Source organism: Amphiprion ocellaris, chromosome 2 (assembly GCF_022539595.1).
Source record: "Amphiprion ocellaris isolate individual 3 ecotype Okinawa chromosome 2, ASM2253959v1, whole genome shotgun sequence".
Classification (NCBI taxonomy): Eukaryota; Metazoa; Chordata; class Actinopteri; family Pomacentridae; genus Amphiprion; species Amphiprion ocellaris.
Genome location: NC_072767.1, coordinates 1,732,099 through 1,757,396, shown reverse-complemented (window position 1 = coordinate 1,757,396; position 25,298 = coordinate 1,732,099). Strand labels below are relative to the sequence as shown.

At 39.4% G+C, this 25,298-nt stretch overlaps 1 protein-coding gene across 2 annotated transcripts in view; it reads right to left on the bottom strand.

Moving 5' to 3' along the window:
• Positions 1 to 24,638, bottom strand: part of LOC111564939 (guanine nucleotide-binding protein G(q) subunit alpha) — a 42,318-nt gene extending 17,680 nt beyond the window's left edge. The window contains exons 1-3 of one of the 2 annotated variants that reach the window (XM_055017422.1): positions 23,942 to 24,637; positions 23,600 to 23,843; positions 775 to 959 (exon numbers count right to left, since the gene is read on the bottom strand). In XM_055017422.1, coding sequence (XP_054873397.1) covers positions 775 to 959; positions 23,600 to 23,735 — 321 coding nt within the window. In that variant the 5' untranslated portion in view covers positions 23,736 to 23,843; positions 23,942 to 24,637. Of the gene's footprint in view, positions 1 to 774; positions 960 to 23,599 lie in introns of both variants that reach the window. The other variant, XM_023264824.3, reaches the window with a different exon arrangement.
• Positions 24,639 to 25,298: the final 660 nt, after the last annotated feature.

Sequence of the window (25,298 nt, the reverse complement as noted above, 5' to 3'; positions counted from 1 at the left end):
CAGGTGGGAGAGGCATGTTTTATTTTTTCAAGTGTTAAAATGACACCATTTATCATAACATCAAACTGTAAAAATAGGAATAATCACAAGATTTTTTTACTTTCCAGTGCTCCTTGAAATAAATGTGTGACCTTGGATTAAGTCAGGAACAACTAAATCTATTTTATTTAAAGGGAAATTACATAATAAGCACTTTATTCTACATGTCATATTTTAAAAATTGCCAAAATTAAACTGTTTGCTCTAATTGGATTCTGTGAAAAAACAAAAAAATTACGCACTTTTCAGCGCAATCAATAAGCCATTACTGACTCAGCTGTGATCAACGGTCATGGAACAGAAATTCAGGGAATTTTCGGCTGAACTGCAGGCTGTGTGTACACAGAGCAGATAGGAGACACACCAGCTTTCTAAAATTTGCTAACAATAAATTATCTCAGAAATTCAACTTAAGACTTATAGCTTTGTTGTTCTGCACAAAAACATTTTTGAATTGTCTCTACTTCTAGTCATGGCTGAGTGTGTTTCCACAGACGTGTAAGATTTTACACAGCAGCAAAAAACAAGCCCACAGTGAGTGAAAATGAGACAGAAACAAAACGCCTAGAAACTGCTTAACCATGTCAATAATTCACTTTAACAAACAGTTTGGAGTCATATTGTGTTATTTCAGTAGCAGCACAGCGACATATATAAAAAACACTTCAGTGCTAGCACTTGGACCCATTTTGATAACACATCACAGGAGTATATGTTTATAGTGGCGCTACACACCTTGTTCTGTTCGTACTTGTAGCCGATATTGAGGGTCTCGGTGGCCCGGATCATGGCCTGCATCGAGGTGAAGATGTTCTGGTAGACAAGTTTAGTGAAGCCCTTCTTGTCCTCATCTGTGTAGCCTGACCCATGGATTATTCTCATCTGCTTGATGAAAGTGCTCTTGCCACTCTCTCCAGTACCTGAAAGAAAGATACTGGCAGTTAGCACCCAGCTGAAAATGGGAGCTATGCATGGATACATGACACTGCTGATGCTAAAGAACTTTTTTTTTACTGTGCTTGCTTTGACTAAGGAACAAAACAGAAAGTTAGGGTAGATCACAATTCTGGCTTTCAACTATAAAACTATTCAAATCCTCATTTCAATGTACACATAGAAAAAAGACTGTAATGGAAAATCTGCTAAATGTACAGTGCAAGAAATGACCAGTAGTACAAGTATGAGAGTGATGAATGCAAACATTTATTTGAAAAGTGGGTCAAAACCATAACACCCAAACACAAGCCGTAATCCATCCACCCTTATCTAACAAATCCATTAATAATACAGTGACCGTATCATGTAACTGTTCTCCACTTGCTTTTTCACATTAATGCAGTCTGCAAATGTATTTCTGCCGTTTTAGGAGCAAACTAAGCAGTAAAACAAAACAAAAAAAAAAGACTAGTGGCTGCCAAGCATACCAGCAATGAGAGCAAAAGTAGCCGTTTTTATATAACTCATACCTCTGTGGTAATAAATTGGTCTGTCTTTGCAACAGGCTGACCCCGTCTGTCCACCTACACCCTGGTGCTGATACATGAGGCTATGAAGAAATCCGCACCATCGTGCCCCCAGGCAACGATCCAGACCTCAGTGCAAAGCCAGATTCTGTTTTCACCAACACAGGCTGGATGTCATTCTGCTGATCAAGAAGCAGGCGAGTTCTAAAAAGTCTGTGCAAGTAACTCTAGATAAGAATTTAAACAAAAAGGCCTAAAATACATGGGCAGATGTTTCTGGGCTTCATTATGGTCTGGCCCTCGTCTCTTGTCATCTCGGTTCTGGTGTCCAGAGATGTGCGATGTAACAATGCAATGTAATGATTGTTTTGGCAGCGGCTACCGCAGCGGCCCAACTGACCACACGAGGGCTGCACAGCTCCCCTCAGCTCAACAAAGAGCCGGGTACATCGAGTTCATTCCTCCAATTTTCTATCAGTCATCATGCATATGCACACACGTATAAACACGCAGAAAGGCCGAGTCATGGGCAAGAAAACAGGTTTGCAGAGAGCTATACACTTGAACTTCTCCACAAGGTTCTGCATCTTTATATGGACATGTTCTGTGAGCAAACTAACACTCCAGGCTGAGGAGACGCCAGAGTCGGGATGAAAGCATCGAGTTTTGTGTACGGTGGTCATCAGCCAAAGAGGAACATTTAAAAGACAATTCAGGTAGCAGCCGAACCCAAACTCAACCTCTAGTTTCACCGTGCAGCTCTCTCTCCAGAGTAATCCTCCTCTCTTCCACCCCCATTCTACCACCTATTTTCTTCCTCTACAACCCGGCTCCAGCTCTCCACCACTCATCGCTCCATCTCACTTCTCCCAACACTCAAGTCTGAGTCACTGCAGTTTCAGCTACTCACACTGTATTCTCTCTGGTCTCTACCTTTCACTTGTTTTCGCGCTACTTATCTCAACTACTGCAACTGACAATCGCTTTTACCATGAATCGATAGATCGATGACATTTTCTTTTAAATCAAATTAGGGCTGTTGTAAACAGTCCCCATAACCGACAACTTTGGTGTTGAAAATGCATCAATATCAACACGTATTTCCTAAACTTCAATTCATGATAGCAAATGTCTCAAAGCTTAATTGCTGCATCATGACATTAGTTGTTTTTGTCTCCAGTCATTGGTCAGCTGCAGTCAGTAAATGGAAAAGTTTCAGAAGACTGCAAAAGAAGCCTTCAAATAATCAGAGAACAAAAAGGGTGGGTGTAAACTGTGCAGTTTTGATGTCATACAACAGCAGCAATAGCACCTAAAGAGAAACACACATGAGGCTCTTTGCATCCGTTTGTTTCCCGCTTTTCTCACATGCACTTTATTTTATTAAAGCTGAATTTCCAATAAAGCTGTTGTCTTTCACATATTCTTCCATTTTTGCTTCCAGACAACAGAGCGAGTATGAAATTGTGACTAAAACACAGCTCATTAGGACTAACATGGTAACAAGAAGTCACTTCCAAGCTGCTCTTCCGCTAAAAATCACTAAAATCCTGATTGTATAAACGTAACTTCGTCTGACAAACTTGCAAGTAACAAAACAACAACCATGCAGATAATTCAGCTGCATTTACATAAAATTCAAAGCTACAAAGTTGGGGAGCAACTGCACGACAAGCAGAAAAGAAGTTGCTTTAGCTGCTTCGTGTTTGTGAAATATCCACCATGTCCATGCAGCACTTTAATATACAGACTAAACTTTTTCACTTTGAACAGGGGCTTCATAGAAAGATGGGCTTCTTTGGGACTTTCACTACAGACTTTAATAATAAACCCTGCTTTGTGCTCACTTTAATGATGCTGAATTTTCCGATTTCACTCAGTTTTGCACTTTTGTCAAGCAAACCATTGTTAATATTTCACATCAGGGCTCCAGACTGAGATCAAAATGTTGTTTTTTGAGTGGGGGAGCTGAAGTTTCAAGTGGTCGCATTGTGCTAGTGCATGATGATCATTAAGCTGTATTGGTGTCGCTCTAACCAGCAAAGACAGCTACCGTGTTAACCAGCGGTGGAAAGTAGTACTTTTAGAACTTTGTGTGGCCTTCTTCTGAAATGCGGAGTGCAGCTACATGCAATGCTCATAGAAAAGAGTGCACGTTTAAAAAAAAAAACCCAAAACGTTTTCATCTGTGACATGTCATTAAAAATCACTCACTATTCTACAGATCTCACTTAAAAATATGCCAGAAACGTTTACTTTCGTCAGATTATGCAAAAAAAAAAAAAAATCAAAGATGCTGCATTTGTTGATGCAACCAAGAAGACATTTGTGACTCAGCTGCACCTGAAAGTCATGTGATAAAAATTCTGGGATTATTCGGCTGAACTGCAGGCTGTGTTTACACAAAACAAATGGGAAACAAGGATAAAAACAAATCAGACTTTTAAGTATCATGCAGAGTCACATTTTTTTCTAGTATTAACACCAGTGGACACTTAAAAAAAACGTGGAACATGCTGATTCCAAGTTTTTTCAGTTTTTATTAAACAAACATCAAAGAAATTCAACTTTTGTTTTCTGTTAATGATTACTATATTATGCAATTTTCTTTTTTTTTTTTTTTACTTCTCTCTACTTCTAGACATGGATGTGTTGTTTCCACAGAGGTGCAAGACTTTATATTGCAGTGAAAAATGAGCGCTCAGTGAGGAAAAAAGTGACATTAACAGTAAACTAGTTCGTTTTTTGCCAGAATCTTGGCTTACGCAAAAAAATGTATTTATTGAGAAAAATGATGTTGAATTTTCCCGTTTCACTCAGTTTTGCACTTTTATCAAGCAAACCATTGTTAATATTTCACATCAGGGCTCCAGACTGAGATCAAAATGTTGTTTTTTGAGTGGGGGAGCTGAAGTTTCAAGTGGTCGCATTGTGCTAGTGCATGATGATCATTAAGCTGTATTGGTGTCGCTCTAACCAGCAAACACATCTACCGTGTTAACCAGTGGTGGAAAGTAGTACTTAGGGTTAGGGTTACTTTGTGCGGCCTTCTTCTGAAATGCGGAGTACATGCAATGCTCATAGAAAAGAGTGCATGTTGAAAAAAAAAAGTTTCCATCTGGGACAAATCTGACATTAGAAGGCCCTAATTTAACTCTCTATAAAATACTTTTTGGTCACACAGCAGCAGCTGCAGCAGTCTGCAATGTGGGGCATTTAGAGAACATCGGTAAATTGCAGTGTCTATTGGTGCGACCAAAAGTGAAAGTTGGTCACACCGGTGCTACCAGTGAAAACGTTAGTCTGGATCCCTGCATATTGTGTTGCATTACATAATGACAGTTTATCGGAATGAAATTAGCTTAAATGAAATAGAGACGTTCATTCATCAAACAAATCATTATTTGTTTAAGTCCGGTTTATCTGAGAGGAGTAATTCTAATTATTTAGTCGAAAGACAAGAGCATTAAACAAATTCGGAAAAATCGTGCCAAAATAGCTCACTTAAAGCCACAAATGTCAGTCCCGTGATTGTTCGATCCATCCAATAGTTGTCAGGATATTTTAATCTGGGCTAAAGTGGCATAACAAAACGGTGGAAGGACAGCGTTTGCCATTCATAGTGCAGTGTCTTCTAGCGCTGGGCGATATGACGATACATATCGTGGGAACGATAGAAAAGTGTCTATCGTGCCATTTCTCTTCTATCGTTTCTAACCTAATTTTATCAATTATTTCAGCAAATATATCATTAAATAGCCTGCGACGATTATATTAGTGTTTTCTTGTCACTATGCATACTCTTATACAAGTGAAAATAAAGAAGAATAAAAAAGATTTTTTGCAAAGAAACTCCGTCTTGTGGTTTTACGACATGACGCTGCTTTACGTTCTTTGATTCTCATGCGGGTTTGCGACATGCTTTATGTTACTTAACTCATGAGTGCTGAACGATGGACGAGGAACAGGTTGAAGTTTCGTGCCCGGAGTCGCAACAGACAGGGACAGCTACGCAGGCAGCCCAAGAAGAAGCACTTTTACTGAAAAGAGGAGGTACCTCTGTGATTTGGTTACATTTTGGGTTCAAGAGGTCCGACATGGAGCAGAAGACGGCCATATGCAAACTATGCTACAAGACTATTCCCGCGTTGGAGAAAAGTAAGCAGTGAAATTTTTGTCAAACTTTTCAGAGAATAACCGAAAACATACTTTATTGTGGTATATCGTGATATATATCGTTATCGTGATATAAAATAATCCATATCGTGATATATGATTTTCTCCATATCACCCAGCACTAGTGTCTTCTGCCTTTACGGTGTCCATTAGAGTAGATTTACAGTAAACTGGCAGCCTGAATCGAGGGAAAAAGTAAGTCTTGCGAGAAAAAACAAAACAAAAAACCAAGTGTGACACTGATGATGTTTTCGCCCACATTTAAACCATAACTAAAGTGGTTTATTAAATAATGTGTAATCAAGAACAGCTGGTGCTCCCAAGACAAAGCAGCCCAAACGTCTTTCGAGGGTGACGAAATTCAAGTTGGACTGAGCAGCACAGTGGAGTGTACAGTGAAGGAGTGCCCTCCAACCAGACAGGATCTTTCACTGTGGAAAGCAGGTCAGGCAACATTGGAGTTTCCCCTACAGACAGAGTACGTCTTTGAGAGAGGGACATAAATAGCAATTGTCAAGACAGAGCACTGGAGAGTTCACTTTCTCATTGACTAAAGATCTGAACAGAAGGGAGGGGTGTTGCTGGGTTGTGAGGGACAGACTGCGAAAAGGAAGAAAAATACTGAGTGTACATTTTCTCAGCTTTCCCTTTCCTTCCTCGCTGTTGCTGAGGTGACAGAGGCAACTTTGAGATTCAAAAGCACAGAACGAAAGGGCGTGGACACGTAGTAGATGTTGCACATTAGCACCGTTTAAAGTGCGAGCATTCATATAATTTTCCAAACAACCGGGCGACAGAGGGGAAGGTCTTGCAGCTTAATTCAACAGATCCCACTGTTTTGCTGCCTGACTAGAAAACCCAGCAGAAGCATTTCTCACGGACAAGCAACTGTACACTCGCTGGAGCTACTCCTGAGGGGTAATGCTAGTTCCCATGGCAACTCCTGCACTGGACTTCTAAATACATGACAGAAAACACCAGCTGATAGGCTTCAGTGTGGATCCACAGAGCCGTCAAACAGGCAACTTTTTTACAACTACATTTTTTCATCCCCACAACATCCTCAGCCAGTACCCTCCACCCTGCCTATGGGAATTCTAAAGTTATGGTGGCTACCAGTGAGGCTAATAATAAAATAAGCAACTTACTCTGCTCTTAACACTAAGCATTTTGTAATATATAGTGGAAATGCAGTTTAAAAATGACATTACACATTCAGTACTGACCAAATTTATTTTCCTTTAATGCAGCATTAACCCTCTGAACCCCAAATTCTGCCAGTGGGTGTGAAATGCAAGTTATCTGTTTTAAAATTGGCAAAATTACAGCATTTATTAGAGCCACAACCAGACAGAATTGCCAGATTTTCAACTTTTTGGAGGTTCCTGAACTACACATCAACAAATCTAAGCTTAAAATTGTGACATGTCATTAAAAATTACTCACTATTCTACAGATCTCAGTTAAAAATATGCCAGAAACGTTTGCTTTTGTCAGATTATGCAAAAAAAAAAAAAAAAAACATGTTGCATTTGTTGATGCAACCAAGAAGACATTTGTGACTCAGCTGCACCTGAAAGTCGCGTGACAAAAATTTTGGGATTATTCAGCTGAACTGCAGGCTGTGTTTACACACAACAAATGAGAAACAGGGATAAAAACAAATCAGACTTTTAAGCATCATGTAGAGTCACATTTTTTCTAGTATTAACACCAGTGGACACTTAAAAAAAACGCTGAACATGCTGATTCCAAGTTTTTTCAGTTTTTATAACACAAAGAAATTCAAATTTGTTTTCTGTTAATGATTAATATATTATGCAATTTTCTTTTTTTACTTCTCTCTACTTCTAGACCTGGTTGTGTTGCTTCCATAGAGGTGCAAGACTTTATACTGCAGTGAAAAATGAGCCCTCAAAATAAACTAGTTCCTTTTTTGACAGACTCTTGGCTCACACAAAAAAAATTATTTGTTGAGAAAATCTTCATTTAGCTTTAAAGGTTATTTTTAAATTCATTTTGGTCGTATTTTTGGTATGAAAGTTAGGTTATTAAGTAACATTTTCTGCTGTAGTTTTTCATTGATGGACTTAATACTGCTTCCATTAGAAATACTAGAAACCAAATTTAAAGATTTTCATTTAGCAAGAGTATAAATATGTAACATAGTGGATGTGTATTCAGATAAACACACGTTAACTAAATAAGCTTCACAATATTAGGGCGCTAGGATCAATACAGTCTGATTAACAAAATTTAACTGCAATTTAAAACAGTGCAATCAGCAAATTGCAACAGCAGCACTTTCGGATACACCTTATGCAGCAGATCTGACATCGGGTTTAAACTGTCAGGCCAAGGGTTTTACACAGGAAAAGCCGAGCGTGAAAATATGAGTAAACGCCCAGTAACAACCCAGTTATGACCATGAACGGCAGAAAGGTTTCACTCTTCCCTAATCATGAACCGAACAGGATATTAGTCATTCAGCTAAATAACCAATGACTCACAAAGAACAGGAAAAATAGTTGAGCCAGATGCGTTTCGTTGGGTCTGGCCAGCTGGAGGCCATTGTTTACATTTAGAGCAACACCTGAACGCAAAGTCTGGCATCGACGCCGAAAAAGTCGAAAGAAACGGACGACAGGAAGCAGGTGCAAAGCATGACAGAGTGGTGGAGAAGAGCATCCTGAGTAAATGATTCGTTAAAACTTCTTCAAGCACATCGAACAGGAAGCTACTGCAACTCAGCGTTGGGAAACACTGAAATGATGGTTGAACCGTCCAGGAACTACACTGACCCCTTTTCAGCTGAAGGAGCTTTTACAAGAAACCTTGACCAAATGAGCCTGGTTCTGAATTTTAGTTCCTGGATCACAGTTTCTGTAGTTTTTGATCATGTTGTGGTCATGCTGCCATACTGAGCATTTCATTATCGCTACATGTTGATAATGGAATATATTTAGATTAGGTGTAGCTCTCCCTTTGTCGTCTTCTAGAGTCCACTTCTGCTGGTTTACTGTATTCCTCTGTCAAGGCGAGAGCAAAGTTTTCAGTGCCGTTAGAAATGTTAAAAAACTAACAAGCTGAAAGAGTACAAACAAAAAGATACAGTGAAATTTTGGTGCAGATACGGACTAAGAGATGGATACCAGATTTTTTTTTTTTTTTAACCACATTGTAGGAAGTGTTTTGTCTGACAGCATGGTTACACAAAACTACCATGTCAAACTTAATAAAAGAACCTATTAATCTTTGGTGCAGATCCAGGACACTTAAGCAACAATAAAAATTGTGTGACAGGGCATTGGGCTTGGTTGGCCATGTGCTCTCCAAGTGCCCTTCTGGTTCATTATCATCTCTGATATTATTCAAACATTGCACAACTTAATCACATGCCCTATGAAACTAAGACGCTGTTAATCCGGTGATTAATCTTAATATTTGTGGTTCTACAGATGTGGTAGAGGCTCTCTTAGTTCCTTGAGGTTCTGCCCCTGACATTATGTCACTGAAATGCTGACTGACTCATGCTGAGTTCTACTGTATGTCTAACTTTTTCCTGCTGTCAGTGGCTGGACGATCTGGCTGACTGGTGGTGCCACTAGAACAGTTGAATCTCCATGTGTGCAGATAAAACAGCTGCTGTGGATGCAGTGACTTCGGCCTGTTTCAGAGAGGATGTGTGCGAGAGAGATAAAAATTGTTTCATATTCTTTTCCCACGTCACTGTTCTCTGTCGCAGGAACCCCCCTCCCACTGGTTTATATGTATAGCTACAAGACATCGGAGACAGGACCACAGGGGACATATAAAAGACAAGAAGATTAGTAATAGGTGGACAGAAGGAACCTTCAGCAGAAAAGGATGAAGAAAAAAACAGACGACTGTAAAGATTCACTGGCAGTTTTATCAGTAAGCAAAAGAACTGATACTGATTATAGATATTGGCATATACTGTGGCTGATGAAAAAAAATGCCCACAAGAAACATTTTTAGGGTAGATTTCTTGGAATTAGGTTCATCCCTGATTATTATTTTCATTATTCTTTATTTATTTTCTTGATTTTTTTTAATTAATCATTTGGTCTCCAAAAGAAAATATTGGCAAATATCAATCAGATGAGGTCTGACTGAACAAAACCCAGAGCTTTTCATTTTACAGACAAAGGAAACCACTAAATATTCATTTAAGAATTTGGAACTGCGCTTAATTTTGGCGATTTTTGCTTGAGGGAAATTTTCCAAAAAATAGTTTTCAACTAATAGATTTTTCTACTCATTTTAGCAGAAACTGGGATGAAACGTAGGTTCAGTTTAATGCGTGATTTTTGAAGAGAAACAACATTTTAACACTATAGGCATTGATAAGGAGGTTCTAAGTCTCATCTGTGCACATTTTGAAATACTAATAAAACCTAAAATTAAAAGAAAAACACTAAAACTTTGATTATAAAAATGCCTTCAGAAGCAGGAATTTATTGCGTTCCTCTTTAATTGTCTTTGAGGCATTTTTAACACTTCCACTTGCTAGCTATCACACAGGTTGTTTCCAATAACTTGCAGCAAGTGAGAACAAAATAACACAGCTGAGCAAATGCTTGTGAGTCTATCAAAAATTCTAAATTAATTCTTTAACTTTAACACTTTTTTTTCAGAAGCACATCTTTGGCACACCTCATTAGAAAGGGTAAAAAACCTTTTATTTGGCTTTAACTTTAAAACATACCCATCTCTAGGACTGAACACAGATATACACGGGTGTTTTTACCGAATTTGTTCACAAAAAAACATCTCTGTCCACATGAAACTGCAAAAAAGCAATCGAAGCACTGTTAAGAACATGCTAAACCAACAGGCGGACACATAAGCCATAACCTTACAGCCATGTTGGCCCATCAGAAGCCTGAAAAGCGACTGGTTCTGGTGGTCTACCAACTATGGTGCATCAAGAAAGACTGGAATCATATGTTTTTGTTGATTCTGATGCCTCTGTTCTCCAATATAATGGGAAAAAAACACAATCAATTAAGTGTAAATGAGCAAAAAGGCCAGTTAGCAAGGTTAGCATCTGCGCTACTTTGGCCACAGCACAAACTGAGCTCATGTAGACATAACAGATAACGACAAAAGCTAAAAACTTCTCAAAAGCTTAATTTTCAGTGACCTAAAGCTGCATTTGCATTGGGACAAAAGGCCAAAGTACATGACAAAAGCTACATTTGGGCCTTTGAAGATTCCTCAAAATGCATCAGATAGACTTAAAGGCAGCAGACACATACTTGACACCTGCCAGGCCATTCCTCTAACTAACCATACATGTCGTAGCATTTATAGCTACGTCTTCATCTCTTCACTTTAAAGATGGTCGGAACGACTGTCATTTCTCACATGCCTTCTTAATAAGAGGGTGACTGAGAGGAATAGGTGGGTGGGAGGGATGAGGATCCAAACGTTCTGCATTTAGATGTTAGAAATGTGTCTGCAATGAGCGAGTGGACTGCTGATCTGGATTTCTGCTGAGACAAAGGCTGAAGGAGGGACGGAGGGCAGCAGGCACAGGGTCTCTAGTCCAGTTTTGAGAAAAATTCCTGGCATACTTTTCCTTCTAAAAGGACTCGCATGCCAGTTTAATCATTCGGTCTGTTTTGGTTCCCATTCAATCAAAATGCTCGTTGTACTGGAACAGCAGTATTTCCCACTGGACAGAGGTTTTGCAGTTTGAAATCCCTCAAGTAATTGTGATCAGTCTTCAACTTCACTTCCCTCTTTCTAGTCCAAGACTCAGTTGGGAACTTGCCCACCGCTGATGTGTTGCTGTGTCAACATGCACAAGAATTTTGAAGCTTTTTGTCCTTTTAGGTATCAACCACACACACTTAAATATACAAGGGTGCGCTATTAATTAAACACTTGCAGATATGTCATTCATATAGCATTAATTTCAGTGCATGTTTCAGACTCAGTCAACAAACTGAAACTGCTGCTGCAAATTCAACACTTCAGCCTTTTTCATGACTCACTTTAATCTATTCTCTCTCTCTCCACACATCCCAGATATAAATCTCAACAATAATACACCAGAACAAGGTTTTAATGGAGTAATATACATCGGTAATAGCACGGCAGACAGGCGGTGACATGAGAAGGACTGGGCAGTCTTTCACAGGCCTGACTGCCACATAACTGCCGAAACTCTGGGTGTGTCGGCATCAGTTTGCTCAACCAACAGAGCCGCCAGACAAACAGTGCAGAACTACAAACACCTACCTGTCTTGCCTTCGTACCTCACTGTGAAACTCAATTTTTCATCTACTAGGTACAAGAGCTTAGGATCGCATGTGTACACTCCTGAAAAAAAAAAAATGGTCAGGATGGACGCTGCAGTACGGGGATGGTTGCACTGTATACACAAAGTGGACTAACGAGTCCTGCTTTTACGTCAGAGCAGAAATGGATCAATGGCTCTGTTCTGGTTACCTAGCGTTCGACTACAGATGCTCAAGAAACCTCTTCGAAGAAGTCAACAAATGAATACTTCCATATTTCTTTGAAGAAACAGGGATTTTTTTCAGATATTTATACAGCTTACACAGCACATTTCACAGCAATTCTTGGAAAATGCCACAAAGTTCAACAATAACACACATTACTCCCAAAATGACCATGAAGTCTTGAAACAGCTCCAAAAACTGTATGTTCTAACCTTCATGAGGGCAGAAATGTTTGCAAGATCACCAACTGGATTAGTAATAATTATGTTTATGCCTTAATAATTTGACAACTTAATGTACTTTGCATTTATGTGAAAGATGATCAGGCAGAGAAGGACAGTCACTGCATTTGGCAATTTAATCAGAAATATTAATTTGCTGCATTGATTTGTCAGCTAGATGCCAACCTAGCACAAGCACGACTTAAAGCTTACTTGTACAAAAAGCAGAAATGTCACATTGGAACAAAACAGCTTTTTCAGACATAAGTTAAAATGATTAAAAACAGCTACCACACTGTACTAAACCCAACAATATGCTGGATTTAATTCGTGAAAGAGGCCTAAATTGTAATAACAAACTGTCCTATTATTCTGTAAAGACAGTGAGGTATTCTACGTGTCAAAAAGAACTCCAAAAAATATAAAAATAGGGCATTTTTACCAACAAGGACGCCCACAATGAATGTAAATCTTTAGAAAATACACAGAAATAGAAGCCAATATCAGCCAAGCTGACTTGGGAATGTAAAGATGCTGTCATTACTCTTTGGTAAAAGAAATTCAGGCTAAATTAGGATTTGCTATAACACTTATTTAATTTCATCTAAAGAAAATTATTTGGCAGATACTCTGAGGATCTTTTAGTGTTTTGAGTCATTGTTTTAAGCAAAAAAATTACATTTTACATGACAAAATTGAAAGAAACTGGAGGGTTGAGGACTATTGGTTCAACAAAATAAGAAAACGAAAGATTTTACATTTGACCTGAAGAAATTGTAAATGTTAACATTTAATTGACTGTTTAATTAAAAATAATAACTAACAAATCAAAGTTGCTGCTTTAATTCATTTAATTACCAACACTTCATTTTTTTGTTTTATTTGACTGGATGGATAAAACCCAAAATATTTACTTAAAGTTAAATATGGCACAATAGAAAACAGCAAAACCTACATGGCAGGTATTGCAAATGAAGCAAATGTGCATGAGTTTTTAATATGCTAACTGAATAACCAGACAATAACTTGAATAATACCCTGGAGGACAACTATAGTTTCCAATATATTCAATATTCGATGTCCAATGACTGGAAATGCTTCTGTTTGACACACAAAAAGGCACTTCTACAGGCATATTGGGATAAGAAATAAAAACCCACAGTTCTGGCTGAGCAGTGTAACGACAATTTGTTCAGTTTTCCGCTGATAGCTGTGATGTGCAGCCAGGACAACGGCTCAAGAGGCTTTGATCCACTCTTCAATATAAACCAATTTGAATATGGTTAAAATAACTGGCAGTTAGTTGGCAGTCGCACCAGCGTGCCAGGTCTTGCTGTACGAGTCTGGCAATTTGACATCTCTGGAAAATAAGCTCACGTGGGTGATGATTAGCATTATCAACCTTGGCTGCGAGTCAGTCGGTGCTGTTAGACATACAGCTGTGGGAGGGAGCATCCAGGAAGGCATCTGCCAACTCTGCCTTCAGCGGTGCTATTATGCCTGTGAGGATACCAGAGGGCATCCCTACGATGGCCCACAATGCCACTGTATGTGCACACACACTCTCACTTAAGGGTCATTTCATCCTCTGCATGTGTGTGTGTGTGTGTGTGTGTGGGTTGTTCATCTGTACTGTCTGTAATTTTGTTATTTCCACAAAACCCAGCCGTGCCTGTCGTTACCTTGGCAGCAGCTAACAGGGATCCAAATAAATGTGGCTAGCACAGAGCTTATCTGCCCGGCTTACTGTAAGATTTACTAAGAGAAACCATAATAGGCATAGGTAGGCTTCGTACATGAGACATCCTTGGGTGTTGCCAAAAAACAAATACTCATTAACCCAGATACTACCGACCTGTTTGAGCGGGGCGCGCATTGACAGATGAAGTGTGTGCTCAGCGTGTGTGTATATATATACAGCGTCCTAATTCCCATTTCAATTATGAGTTCAGGTAAATATCCTGCGCTGCCCGGGGCCTCGGATCATTCAGGTGCACACAATGTGCTCCTGATGTTGTGGATTTGGACCTGAGCTGCACTGAACGGCACACACATACTGTTACATATATATATATATATATATATATATATATATATATATAATATTTAGCAGTCAAACCTCCAAATATTTCCCTCAGGAGTGCACAAAGAGCAAAATCTGAATATTAAACATTACGGATGAAGATCATGCTGAGGAATCATCTATAAACTGTCAACCAAGCAGGCACCAAAACTGAGCGGAACAACAAGATTTCTGCAACGTGGGATGTGCTCATTTTAATTCAAAGAAGAAGAGAAAAAAAACTCTTAGTTTTCATTCATTCACACTTGCCTGTTTTAAAACAAGGTGCCAGCCAAAGTGTGTTGAATGTGGAAATGGATGTGTTGTTTCAGCTCAGCGTTTCTGCTGCTGAACACACACACTCAAAAAAACACACTGACTTTGGAGTCAGTAGCAAGGACATTTATCTTTACTTAAATATGAACAAAAAAAAAAACACTGTAGACACAAAACTTCAGCAAGACTGGACCCCAAATTAATATATATGGTGGTAACAGAGGAGCTGACGTTGAAGAAAGAACTTTATCGTCTCCTCTCGTTGCATTTTGAGAGTTTTTTAAAATTCTGCAGAGTGTTATGTTCATAATCTGTGGATTTTTTCTTAATGTTACTTTATTCAGTTTCAACTCTGTTTTGGTATGTGGGGTGGGGCTGATGGAGGCTCTATTTCTTTGTATTTCTGCTCGATTTCTGGCTGTTGATAGCCCACTTTTGCACTGGCTGCCATGATTTCAGGTAGAACTCCCAAATGCAGTTAGATCATGATTCCCTCATAGTGTCACTGACAGTTCCTCTCTCATTAATTAACAGCACTAAAAGGCTTAATTTCAGGCACAGCAACACACACCTCCTGTAATACTGTGCTGGAAACCTTGCATTTGCCTGGTGGTTTACAATGGCAGCATTTTTTAGAAGCTGCACTGTGAATGATTTTCAATGTTTGACATTTTGACATATTATTTCATGTCAGTATGACAAAATATCACTGAGGTTGTTGGGGAAGCACAGCAATGTGATTTACTATCTCAACAATTTCTGTAACTTATGTCAGCTTGACATGGAAGGCAGCAGTCTGAGAGCAGAGATTCAAAGTTTGCATCATTATGTTGATTCAGATGTTAAGTCAGCACTGCCATCTGATATAAAATAGATTTAGAGGTGTAAACAACTGCAAACAGATGTAAATAAATGCTAAAATGTAAAATCCAAAACAAATAAAAATTAGTTTGGATGAAATGGATGATGGAAAGCTCAAAGTACTACACAGAAACAAACTCATATAAAGTAGACCTTCCTTTTCAATTAAACTGATTTTCACGTTCAAACAGCTATTTTAGGCAGATCAACAAATCAACTAAGACAAAGTTTATACACACTTTTAATTAGTTTCCTGAGTTTAAAGTTAACAAAGTAGTTCAAGGATAAAAACTAACTCTTCATTTTTTATTTTGTAGCACTTATGCAACCAACTTTCTCAGTTGTTTTTTTTTGTTTTTATATTTGTAAGGTCTTTACTGTTGTGAACTAATGCTGTATAAATAAAAATTAATTTGAAATGAGTATTTGCACATTTTTCCATTAGAAAATGTATTAATTTTGCCACCAGTCTTTTCCTGCTAGTTGTCTGATATCTCCGCTATAATAAACTAGGTACAGGTTAAAAATGAGCTTATCCACAGAACATAATGACAAAAGTAAATCTAAGTCAACTAAATGGAGACAAGCGTTTAACCAGCATCATGCAGCTCAGTTACAAGAACAAACTGTGTTTTGTTACTTAAATTTTGAGGCAGGGCTGCACAGTGGTGTAGTGGTTAGCACTTTCGCCTTGCAGTGAGAAGATCCCTGGTTCACGTCCCGGCTTTCCCGGGATCTTTCTGCATGGAGTTTGCATGTTCTCCCTGTGCATGCGTGGGTTTTCTCCGGGTACTCCGGCTTCCTCCCACAGTCCAAAAATATGCTGAGGTTAATTGATCATTCTAAATTGCCCGTAGGTGTGAATGTGAGAGTGATTGTTTGTCTCTGTATGTAGCCCTGTGACAGACTGGTGACCTGTCTAGGGTGTCCCCTGCCTTCACCTGAGTCAGCTGGGATAGACTCCAGCCCCCCCATGACCCTAGTGAGGATTAAGCGGTGTATAGATAATGGATGGATGGATGGATGGAAATTTTGAGGCAGATCTGTCACTATTACTTTTATGTGATATTTTACAGTGTGTGTGATCAAATAATATTTTTCCATTAAGGCTACAACACTATAAAATGCAAAAATATGTCAGACTGATCTACAAAAACACGCACTGCAGACTTCGTAATGACATGCGGTATGTCAAAGTACGAAAAAAACTAAAAAAGCTTCAAATTTTGTGTGTTTTGTGTCATTTTTGGTCAATGAATTAGAAGCAAAATGTGAGTGTATGGAGGTGGAGAGAGTCTGTAACTGTTACCAGTGCTGGATTATTTAACATGACATCAATATTTAATTTTTTACACACTACAGTTATCAATAATATTGGTTTATCACACCACACTTACTGACAAGACAGTCTCGGCCTTACTAAGGAGCAGCTAAAAGTTCTCTTATTAAATGCATTACTCAAGGCCTATACACTACACTACAACAGTATAATGCAATTTTGTGTTCAATACAACAACCACAACTGATGAAACTGCTTGGTGCATTATGAAAATACCTCCATAGAAGAAGAAAATTGCATTGCATGATGTTGCATGGTGTTACTACACATATTACAGGTATGTTTTTTTCCACCTATATGACTGACTTAACCTTCAGTCAACAGCAGATCCAAACTGTCTCCAGTCACTGTTTGCACACGGGAACGATGCACCATAAATTTCCCTTTTTCGTACACTATTGAACTCATGACAAGACATGCCATGACCTATTTTTCTCACCACTACAAACATACTTTTTGGTTAAATTTCAGGTTCTAAAATAATAGTTTGGTGTGTTATAATTTTTAAAAATTGTGTCACAGGAACTTGAAAATACACTGTGACGACCAAAAATTAGGTATTTTTACAGAAACTTATCAAATTCAAGATGAACGAGTAATAAACAGCAATACTACTGACACTGCTGAGGAAGCCAACTCCTCATCACAGCCCAACCGACAACTTAATTCTACATAAAAAAAGATCATTTTTAACAGACAGTCCCACAATAAAAGGTCCTATTTACTGAAAAAGGCTCACAAACTGCTGGTACAGCAGCTCCCTCACACACATTTAATTATTTGTGACTTTCATACATCCTCTGACCCTGGATCTCCCACCAGCTAACCACACCACAGAGGAAAGCTGGCCTGTTGCTGATAAACAGCTGGAATAACTGCCTCAGCTAAAAAATAAAAACGTCAGACAAAACCACCAATGCTGCTTCTAGGTAGCAGATAAGCATTTTACACTGCATCACACCAAACGTCCTAAGGCAAGAACATTGAAGTTTTGAGCTTTATATGGAATTTAGTACAGAGTAATACACTAATATGAGCGAGAGGAGAAGCTAAAGTTGGACGTTTACAGCTGAGAACTGACATATTTAGTTACATTTGCAACATTTCTGCTCAGCAATCAACAAATAACCAAAACTTGTATTTCTCTAGTCACAAAAATCTAAAATTCAACAGTAAATTTAAGGATTCACAAGCCGTTTAAGATAAAAGATTCAAGGCCTAATACAATGCAGATGCAGCCAAAAACATAATAAAAAGCTGCACTATGCGTGAAGGTCTATAAAAGGATGAAAGAGCTCCTTAATAGGTTCCAAATGAAGGGCGACAACTAGAGTGCACTAAAAACTGGCGCTGTAGTGTTCAGGTCCTCTTCACACAGGCTTAAGTAATGTGGCGGCAGACTCCCACCACAAGTTCAAGCTAAAAAAAAAAAAAAAGGCTCCTGCAATTTGTATTGTAGCATTTTTAAAGAAAAAAATTGGGGTTTGCAAGGACGGAGAGGGGGCGACTTCCAAATCCTAAAATGACTCACCATTTCACCATCTCATCTGTGAACAAGAAAAACAGGACAATGTTTCTCCGACAGCAACACATTTCTAATGAGTGTTGGACAACATGTTGGTCAACTGAAGCAGCAGATGCCTTTCTTGTGTTGCCGACCAAAACCACATGAGGAAGGTCTAAAGATTTGGAGCCTTTAATTTCACAAGTGGAGAAGTGATGCATCGATGTTATGTAAAAGTCAACCGCACTCAGGCTTCATATTACATCAAAACATCAACAGATTCCAGCAATCAGGCACATAAGAAAATATAAACGTGGGTTCTGGGAAGTTTTTCACCCTTTTCTGAAATCATGAACAACAAACAAGTAATACGCACCTGAAGCGGTTTGGTGGAAACACCATGAGCGTGCAATCATCCATTAACTAACACAAACGTGAATGAATCGCATTTCTGAATTATGAACAGTGAAGCAGTTTATACGCCCTCAGTCACACAGATCTGCAATCTGACCGGAGATCAGATAAACTTTACAACGGCTCGTTGCACTTTCTGTATCATCATACATATTTTGAAACCACCACAGCCACTTTTTTCTTTTTGTTTCCCTTCAGAGCTACAATGAATCATTGATCAACTAATAAACCCAACAACTGAAAATGAACAGGCCCCTACTCTGAGCAAACTCCTCGTTAAAGCAGCAACAACAATCATTTGCTAGTTTCATCTTTTAAAAAGGTGAAGAACTGGAGCTTTTTGCTGCCATGCATGACTGCAAATTGAATATCTTTGGTTTCTGGACTTCCAGTTGGACTAAATAAGACACTAACACAACAATGAAAGAAGTTCATGCTATCTATGCATCTTGGAGACGTGGGTTGCTTTATCTGTTCAAAACCTAGATGGATTTCTCAAACAAAGAAACTCTTCACACATCTATCTCATGAGACAGCTGCATCAGAGATGGATGATTGTGTCCAAAAGTTTCAAAAAGGCTCCCACACACATACAAACTTTTGGATTACTCAAAAAAACCAACTCCTGAACTATCCACATGACCCAATTTTTTACACCGTAGTCAACCAACGAAAATCATACCAAGCATGAAGTTCGGATTGTACCAAACTCTGCAACCAATCAATTAGTTGGGGAGAGGAAAAAAATTCTGCAGCTCATCTGTAGATTACCTAAATCGGCCACAGTGCACCGAATGCTCTCTATCCGCTGGTCTTTTTAGCATTAATGAATCATAAGTAAATGTGAAAAGCTAGTATTTGCAGTTACTTAATAACCTTAATCTGGGTATTTTATAGTGAAATGATCAGAGTCAGATCAGAGCAACATGCACCTGGCCATACATTCATATGATTTAGGAAAATAGGACTATATCTCTGTATGATCACTGAACAAGAGCTACTGAGGAATACAACACCGACAGGTTAGCCTGTAGTTTCTATATGATCTGCCATGTTGGTTGTCGAGCTGTTTACTCGACTTCTTGGCCAGTCATTTTGATCAAAATGCTGAGTTCTTTGACAAGTTGTCAGTTAGTTTGGAGCCAACTCAGACTAAATGCTCAGTAAATGTCAAATAAGTCAGAAGTAGCATTCTCCATTAGGTTGAGCAAGTTCAAAGTTGCAAAAACACTGTGGTGTTGATGGGTAGTTTGTTCTAGCTGCAGTCAAAAATGACCGATTAACCCCGGAAAGTCACTGCTGTACCAATTTTCTCCTTATGAAAGTAAAATTGGCAGTTGATGAGAGCCTTTTTCCCAAACAATCGACCTGAAGATGTAAGGAAATGTAAAATAAGACCAAAACAGCAGTCTCCAAAGCAGTTCAAAATTGGACAAACATGCTGTATTTTCAAATAAATCCTTGAAGATTATTAATGTAGCACTTTTTGTTATGAAAAAAACACCTGCGATTGACTGACTAATGAGAATTTGGACAGATGACGGCACATCGACTAACCAATCGACAGTCAATGTAAAGTCTACAGCCCTAAGCAAAGTAAACACAGTTAGAGGTCAGTTATTGAAGTGTTGTTTTGTTCTATCGTGCCTCCAGACTAGTTGCTAACATTCAATAAATCTTTCTAAAAAGCTATTCTGGTCCTAAACTATATGAAACAGAACCTGCTACAATATTTGGGAATAAAATTTTGACTTCTCCTCACGTTAGCGAAGCAAAAGCAATGACAATGTGAATTATGTTTCAGGTTCTTATACCCTGACAGTGACACAACTCATGAACAGGAGTTGTTTAAAATATGAGACAAGAAAACAGGCACTGGTAATAAGATGCTGTCTTTCAGTGTTGGATGTTGATGCAGCTATGAGTGAGAGCATCCTTAAAACCAGGAAGTGTGTGCTCAGTCACCTGTGACAAAAAAACAAACAAACAAAAAAAAAAACAGAGTCCTACCATGATGAAGTAATCTTTGGCACGATACTGAAACCCTGCCAGCTCTTGTGACGCTGATTTGAAACTAAACGAAACTAAACTTTGATGCTAATGCGGTGTCAAGTAAACAAACAGCTTCTCCTGACAGTATAATATAACGTCAAAAGGCACAATCGCTCTGCTGCTCTTCCTTAAACAGTGAAACCAGTCTGTGTACGGCACTGCAGACTCTCTGGAGAACACTCATTTCCCACAGCGGGCCACCTCAGTTAAAGGCCTTTTCTAGACCAGACACCCAGAGAGAGCTGTCTCCTTAGTAGCAGACTTAATTAAAAACCAACTCTTGTTCATCATTTAAGTCTCGTTTTACAGGCAGATGAAACGGTGGCGATGTGGAAGATTACTAAAGGAAGGATATTAATAAGAAGGAACTGCTAGCAGCTGGTTGTGAAAAGGTTTGCTTAACCAAAGTCACACTTTCTAATCTGGATAATTCAGAATAAGCCGGACTGTTTTGACTAATACTCAGATATGATCACATATCAAAGGATAATCCTAGATTTCATTCACCTTAGACAAAACTATTGATTTTACAACAGGATTACTGCTGATTCTGCTCTTATCTACACAAAACCAGATCAATTTGTGGGTTTGTGAGTCAGAAAAAGTAACATTAAACCATCAGAGCAGCTACATGCAAGTAAATGACAATCCTGTTTACTTTCTGCACAAGCTTAACACCAATCCTACAGTTAAATAACTTTTACATAAAGTCTTGTTGACAAATAGAAGAAAGGAAACACCCCCCCAAAAATGTGACACGACCTGTAATCTAATTATTAGCTGAAGAGTTGTTTCCAGACAGAAGACTATGGTAGCTTTGAGGAAACAGTAGAAATCACACAGAAAGAAATTTGAGTTTTTCAGTCACAAAAAACTGATTGTAAGCTTGCTTAAATTCCTGTGTCAATGGCTACTCTCAGTTAACCCACAGTTAGACTGGAAACACCATCTGAATTCTGATTTGCATTTCACATCGCATGTAAATCCTGCGGCGATCTGGGTAATGTGGCGTGAGCCGTTGTGGCTGTGGCGTTTTGCATGTGAAACCTGCACAACACAAACACACCGATAACTTTTAAATCTCAGGTACAGTTAAAGTGACTGAAGTCGAGGCAAAGAGTGCCAAACGCTGATTGGGAACTTCATTTTCTAAAGAGGTGTGGACGCTACAAGACAATGTAGAATGAAGCCATGCAGAATACTGATCGCAAGAGAAGCAATGCTTTGATGTTTTATGCATGTCTTCACACAACATACGATTGTACACACCCACATCTATAACAAATGCAGCTTTTTTGGGAATACTGAATCTTAGAAATGTGTGTGAGCATCACACGGACTAATAAATGGAAGAAAAGACAATATTTTCTCTGCTTAAAGGGTCCAATTTGAAAGGATTTTGACTTTTTAAAAACATGTTCTGCTATTGAAACTCTCTAAAGACCTGGTAAAGACAAAAACTGCCTATTTTAGGTACAAACTGAGTGATTTCTGAACAGATTCTCATTTTTTTCATTGTAGATTTCTAATTATATGTAGAAACAACACAGATTTTAGCATCATATTGCTAACAATCTTGATGTAAATAACAAATAATATTGCCTGCAAAAAAAGTAGTAAAACAACCTAAATAAATTAGATTTTTATTGTCTCCCTACATTTGACGTGGACATTCTATGTTGTAGCGGCATGTTTTTTTTTTTTTTTTTTTAAAACTTCGGGGAAAAGCATCAGATGTATGACCAAGATGAGTTTTTTGACAGGATTTTTGACTTTTTTCTTAAGATATTCCATTATGAAAGCTTTCTAAACATTTAGTAAAGGCAAAAAAAGTCTTTCTGGAGACAAAATCTGTATTATCTGAGTAATTTGTGGTCGGATGTCAATATTTTTTTTTGCCTTACAGGTCTATAACCATGTGTAGTAGCACCAACAGACTAAACTGCCAAACCCCTGATGTGAGCAATATATAATATTGCCTCCCTGATAATGAGATAACTGATACAAATATCAGGTTTTTAATGTCCCCTTGTATTTGATGTGGATTCCTTATGTAGCCGTTGCATGTAATATTCTAAAATTCATGCTGGAAATACAGCTGTGGACATTGAAACATAGACTTAGAAGAAAGAAAAGCATAAGGAGTAAGATCACTATCATTTTTCACACTTTTTTGTGCCTTAAAAGCCCAGTTTGGCACTATTTTTTTCACAGCATACTTTACTATGAAGCTTTCTGAACAAATTGACTTTTTTTGGTGCACAAAATCTAAATTATCAGAGCAAAGAAATTCTAATTATGTAAAGTAGTACCACAGACTATAAGCACCATACTGTCAAAATTATGATGCACTGCTGTGATTTATAAACAGTAGTACTCCTTAAATCCATTTTTATTGTCCCCCTCCGTGTAATGTTGATCCTTTATGCTGCAGTGGGACTAAATTTTTTAAACTTATCTTGGAAAGAAAGTCTAAACATTGAAATACAGACTTAGAAGAAAGAAAACACACAAGGCAGATAAACCATGGCAGGCTATTGTCTACCATGAGGTGTAGTTTGGGGTTTAATCAGCCCTGCTACATCTGTAGAAACAGCTGGATTGGTCATGGCACACAGAACAGGTAGAAAAACGCAGAAACATCATGCACCTGGACGGCTTTTTGGGGGGCACCACACCTGTTGTGGAGCAGACTCACCTAGCAGAAGCAGCTTCAGCTCCCTCCTCGCATCTCTCTTGTCTCGCCGCAGTTGCTTCTCGATCTCAGCGTTGATTCGTTTGGACTCCTTCGCCTCCTCGCTCAGGCAACAAGCCATCATGGAGTCTAAAGTCATCACCGCATGAGCTGAACAAGCCCGTCAGACAAGGGGCGCCGGGCTACACCTTCACTCAGGAGTCCTCAGGTGGAACCAACGTGCTCTCGACAAGTTCTATGCAGACACCTGGTGCAGAATCTGGCCTCAGCGTTAAATGTTTAACAGCTCAGTCAAAGTCTCAGGTGGACCTTCAGGCTACACAACATCTGCAATGCAACACAAACCTCTTACATGACGCCCGACAAAAGGTGCGAATAACCGACGTGCACTTCCCAGAGGAGCTGCTGTTAGTTTGGATAGCTTGTTGAGCTAGATGCTGCTAACCGAGCTAACGTGAAAGTTAATGATTTTGGGAATGCGCTGACGCTATTCAATCCCTCCCTGCTGGCTTGGCCTCGTGAAAAATTTACACCAAACTACCAACTTGGGTGCCAAAAACGGGGGGACACAGCTGGCTGCCACGGCCACATCTGTACAACCCTCGGCCGGAGTCCGAGCCTAGCCGCCCCGAGACCGACACCGCAAGTTACGCCCGCGCAGTGACAATGAGCCCCCACCCCCCCGGTCCGACTGTCCATCCAGAGAGGCAGCCTCCGTGTCTCCGGTTCTTCGACGAACCGCAAGCCCCGTGACAACCCGGTGAAAGCGGGCAGCAGGTATCCCTTCGCAGAGGCAGACCAGGAGAGCTAAACGGGCAGGCTAACCCTCAGCTAGCTCGGTTAGCTCAGCGAGCCATCCCTGGAATTGCGGTTAAAACTCCGGCAGCGCGAACCCACACAGAACCTTCATTGCACCGAGCGAACGTTCTCCAGCTGACCCCGCCGACACCGAACCCCCGGGACGTCTTACTGACACTCAAATGGACCGCTGTCGTCCGTGCATTTTGTGGGTCCTGGTATTTTTTCCTGGTCTCCTCGTCACCCACTCCTCAGCCCCGGTGTGGCGCTGCTGCTGCCGCTGCTGACGACACTCGGGATGCGGTTGATTGACAGGCGGGAGGGCGAGTCGGAGGAAAGTGTGTGGGCGTTTGAGGCGGGCCTTTCCCGCATGGCGAATTTCCCGAGTTTGCTTGAGAGGCGGCCGTCCGTCCCTCCTGGAGGCGTGTCGGCCACAGAGCTGACGTCAGACCGGAGGGACGACGCCCATCTGCTGTCAAAGAGCTGCTCTCCCACCGAGCTGCTGGTCTCTGCTGCCCGGCACAGGTGTCTGCAGAACTGTCACAGGTTCACGGGGGGAAATATCCAAACACCTGGCCGCAAGCAGTGCAAATAAACGGACTATTGTATCTTGAGACAGACTTGCACTGTTAGACTCTTTTTGAACAGTTTTTTAAAAACAGATTTTCCCTGTAGCTAACAAAAAAATTTTTTAAAAAAATCATTTATACCAAAGCACCACATTCTCAACACTACATGGGTAATAACGTTATTTTTTAGGTAGATAGATAGATAGATAGATAGATAGATAGATAGATAGATAGATAGATAGATAGATAGATAGATAGATAGATAGATAGATAGATAGATAGATAGATAGATAGATAGATAGATAGATAGATAGATAGATAGATAGATGCAATTG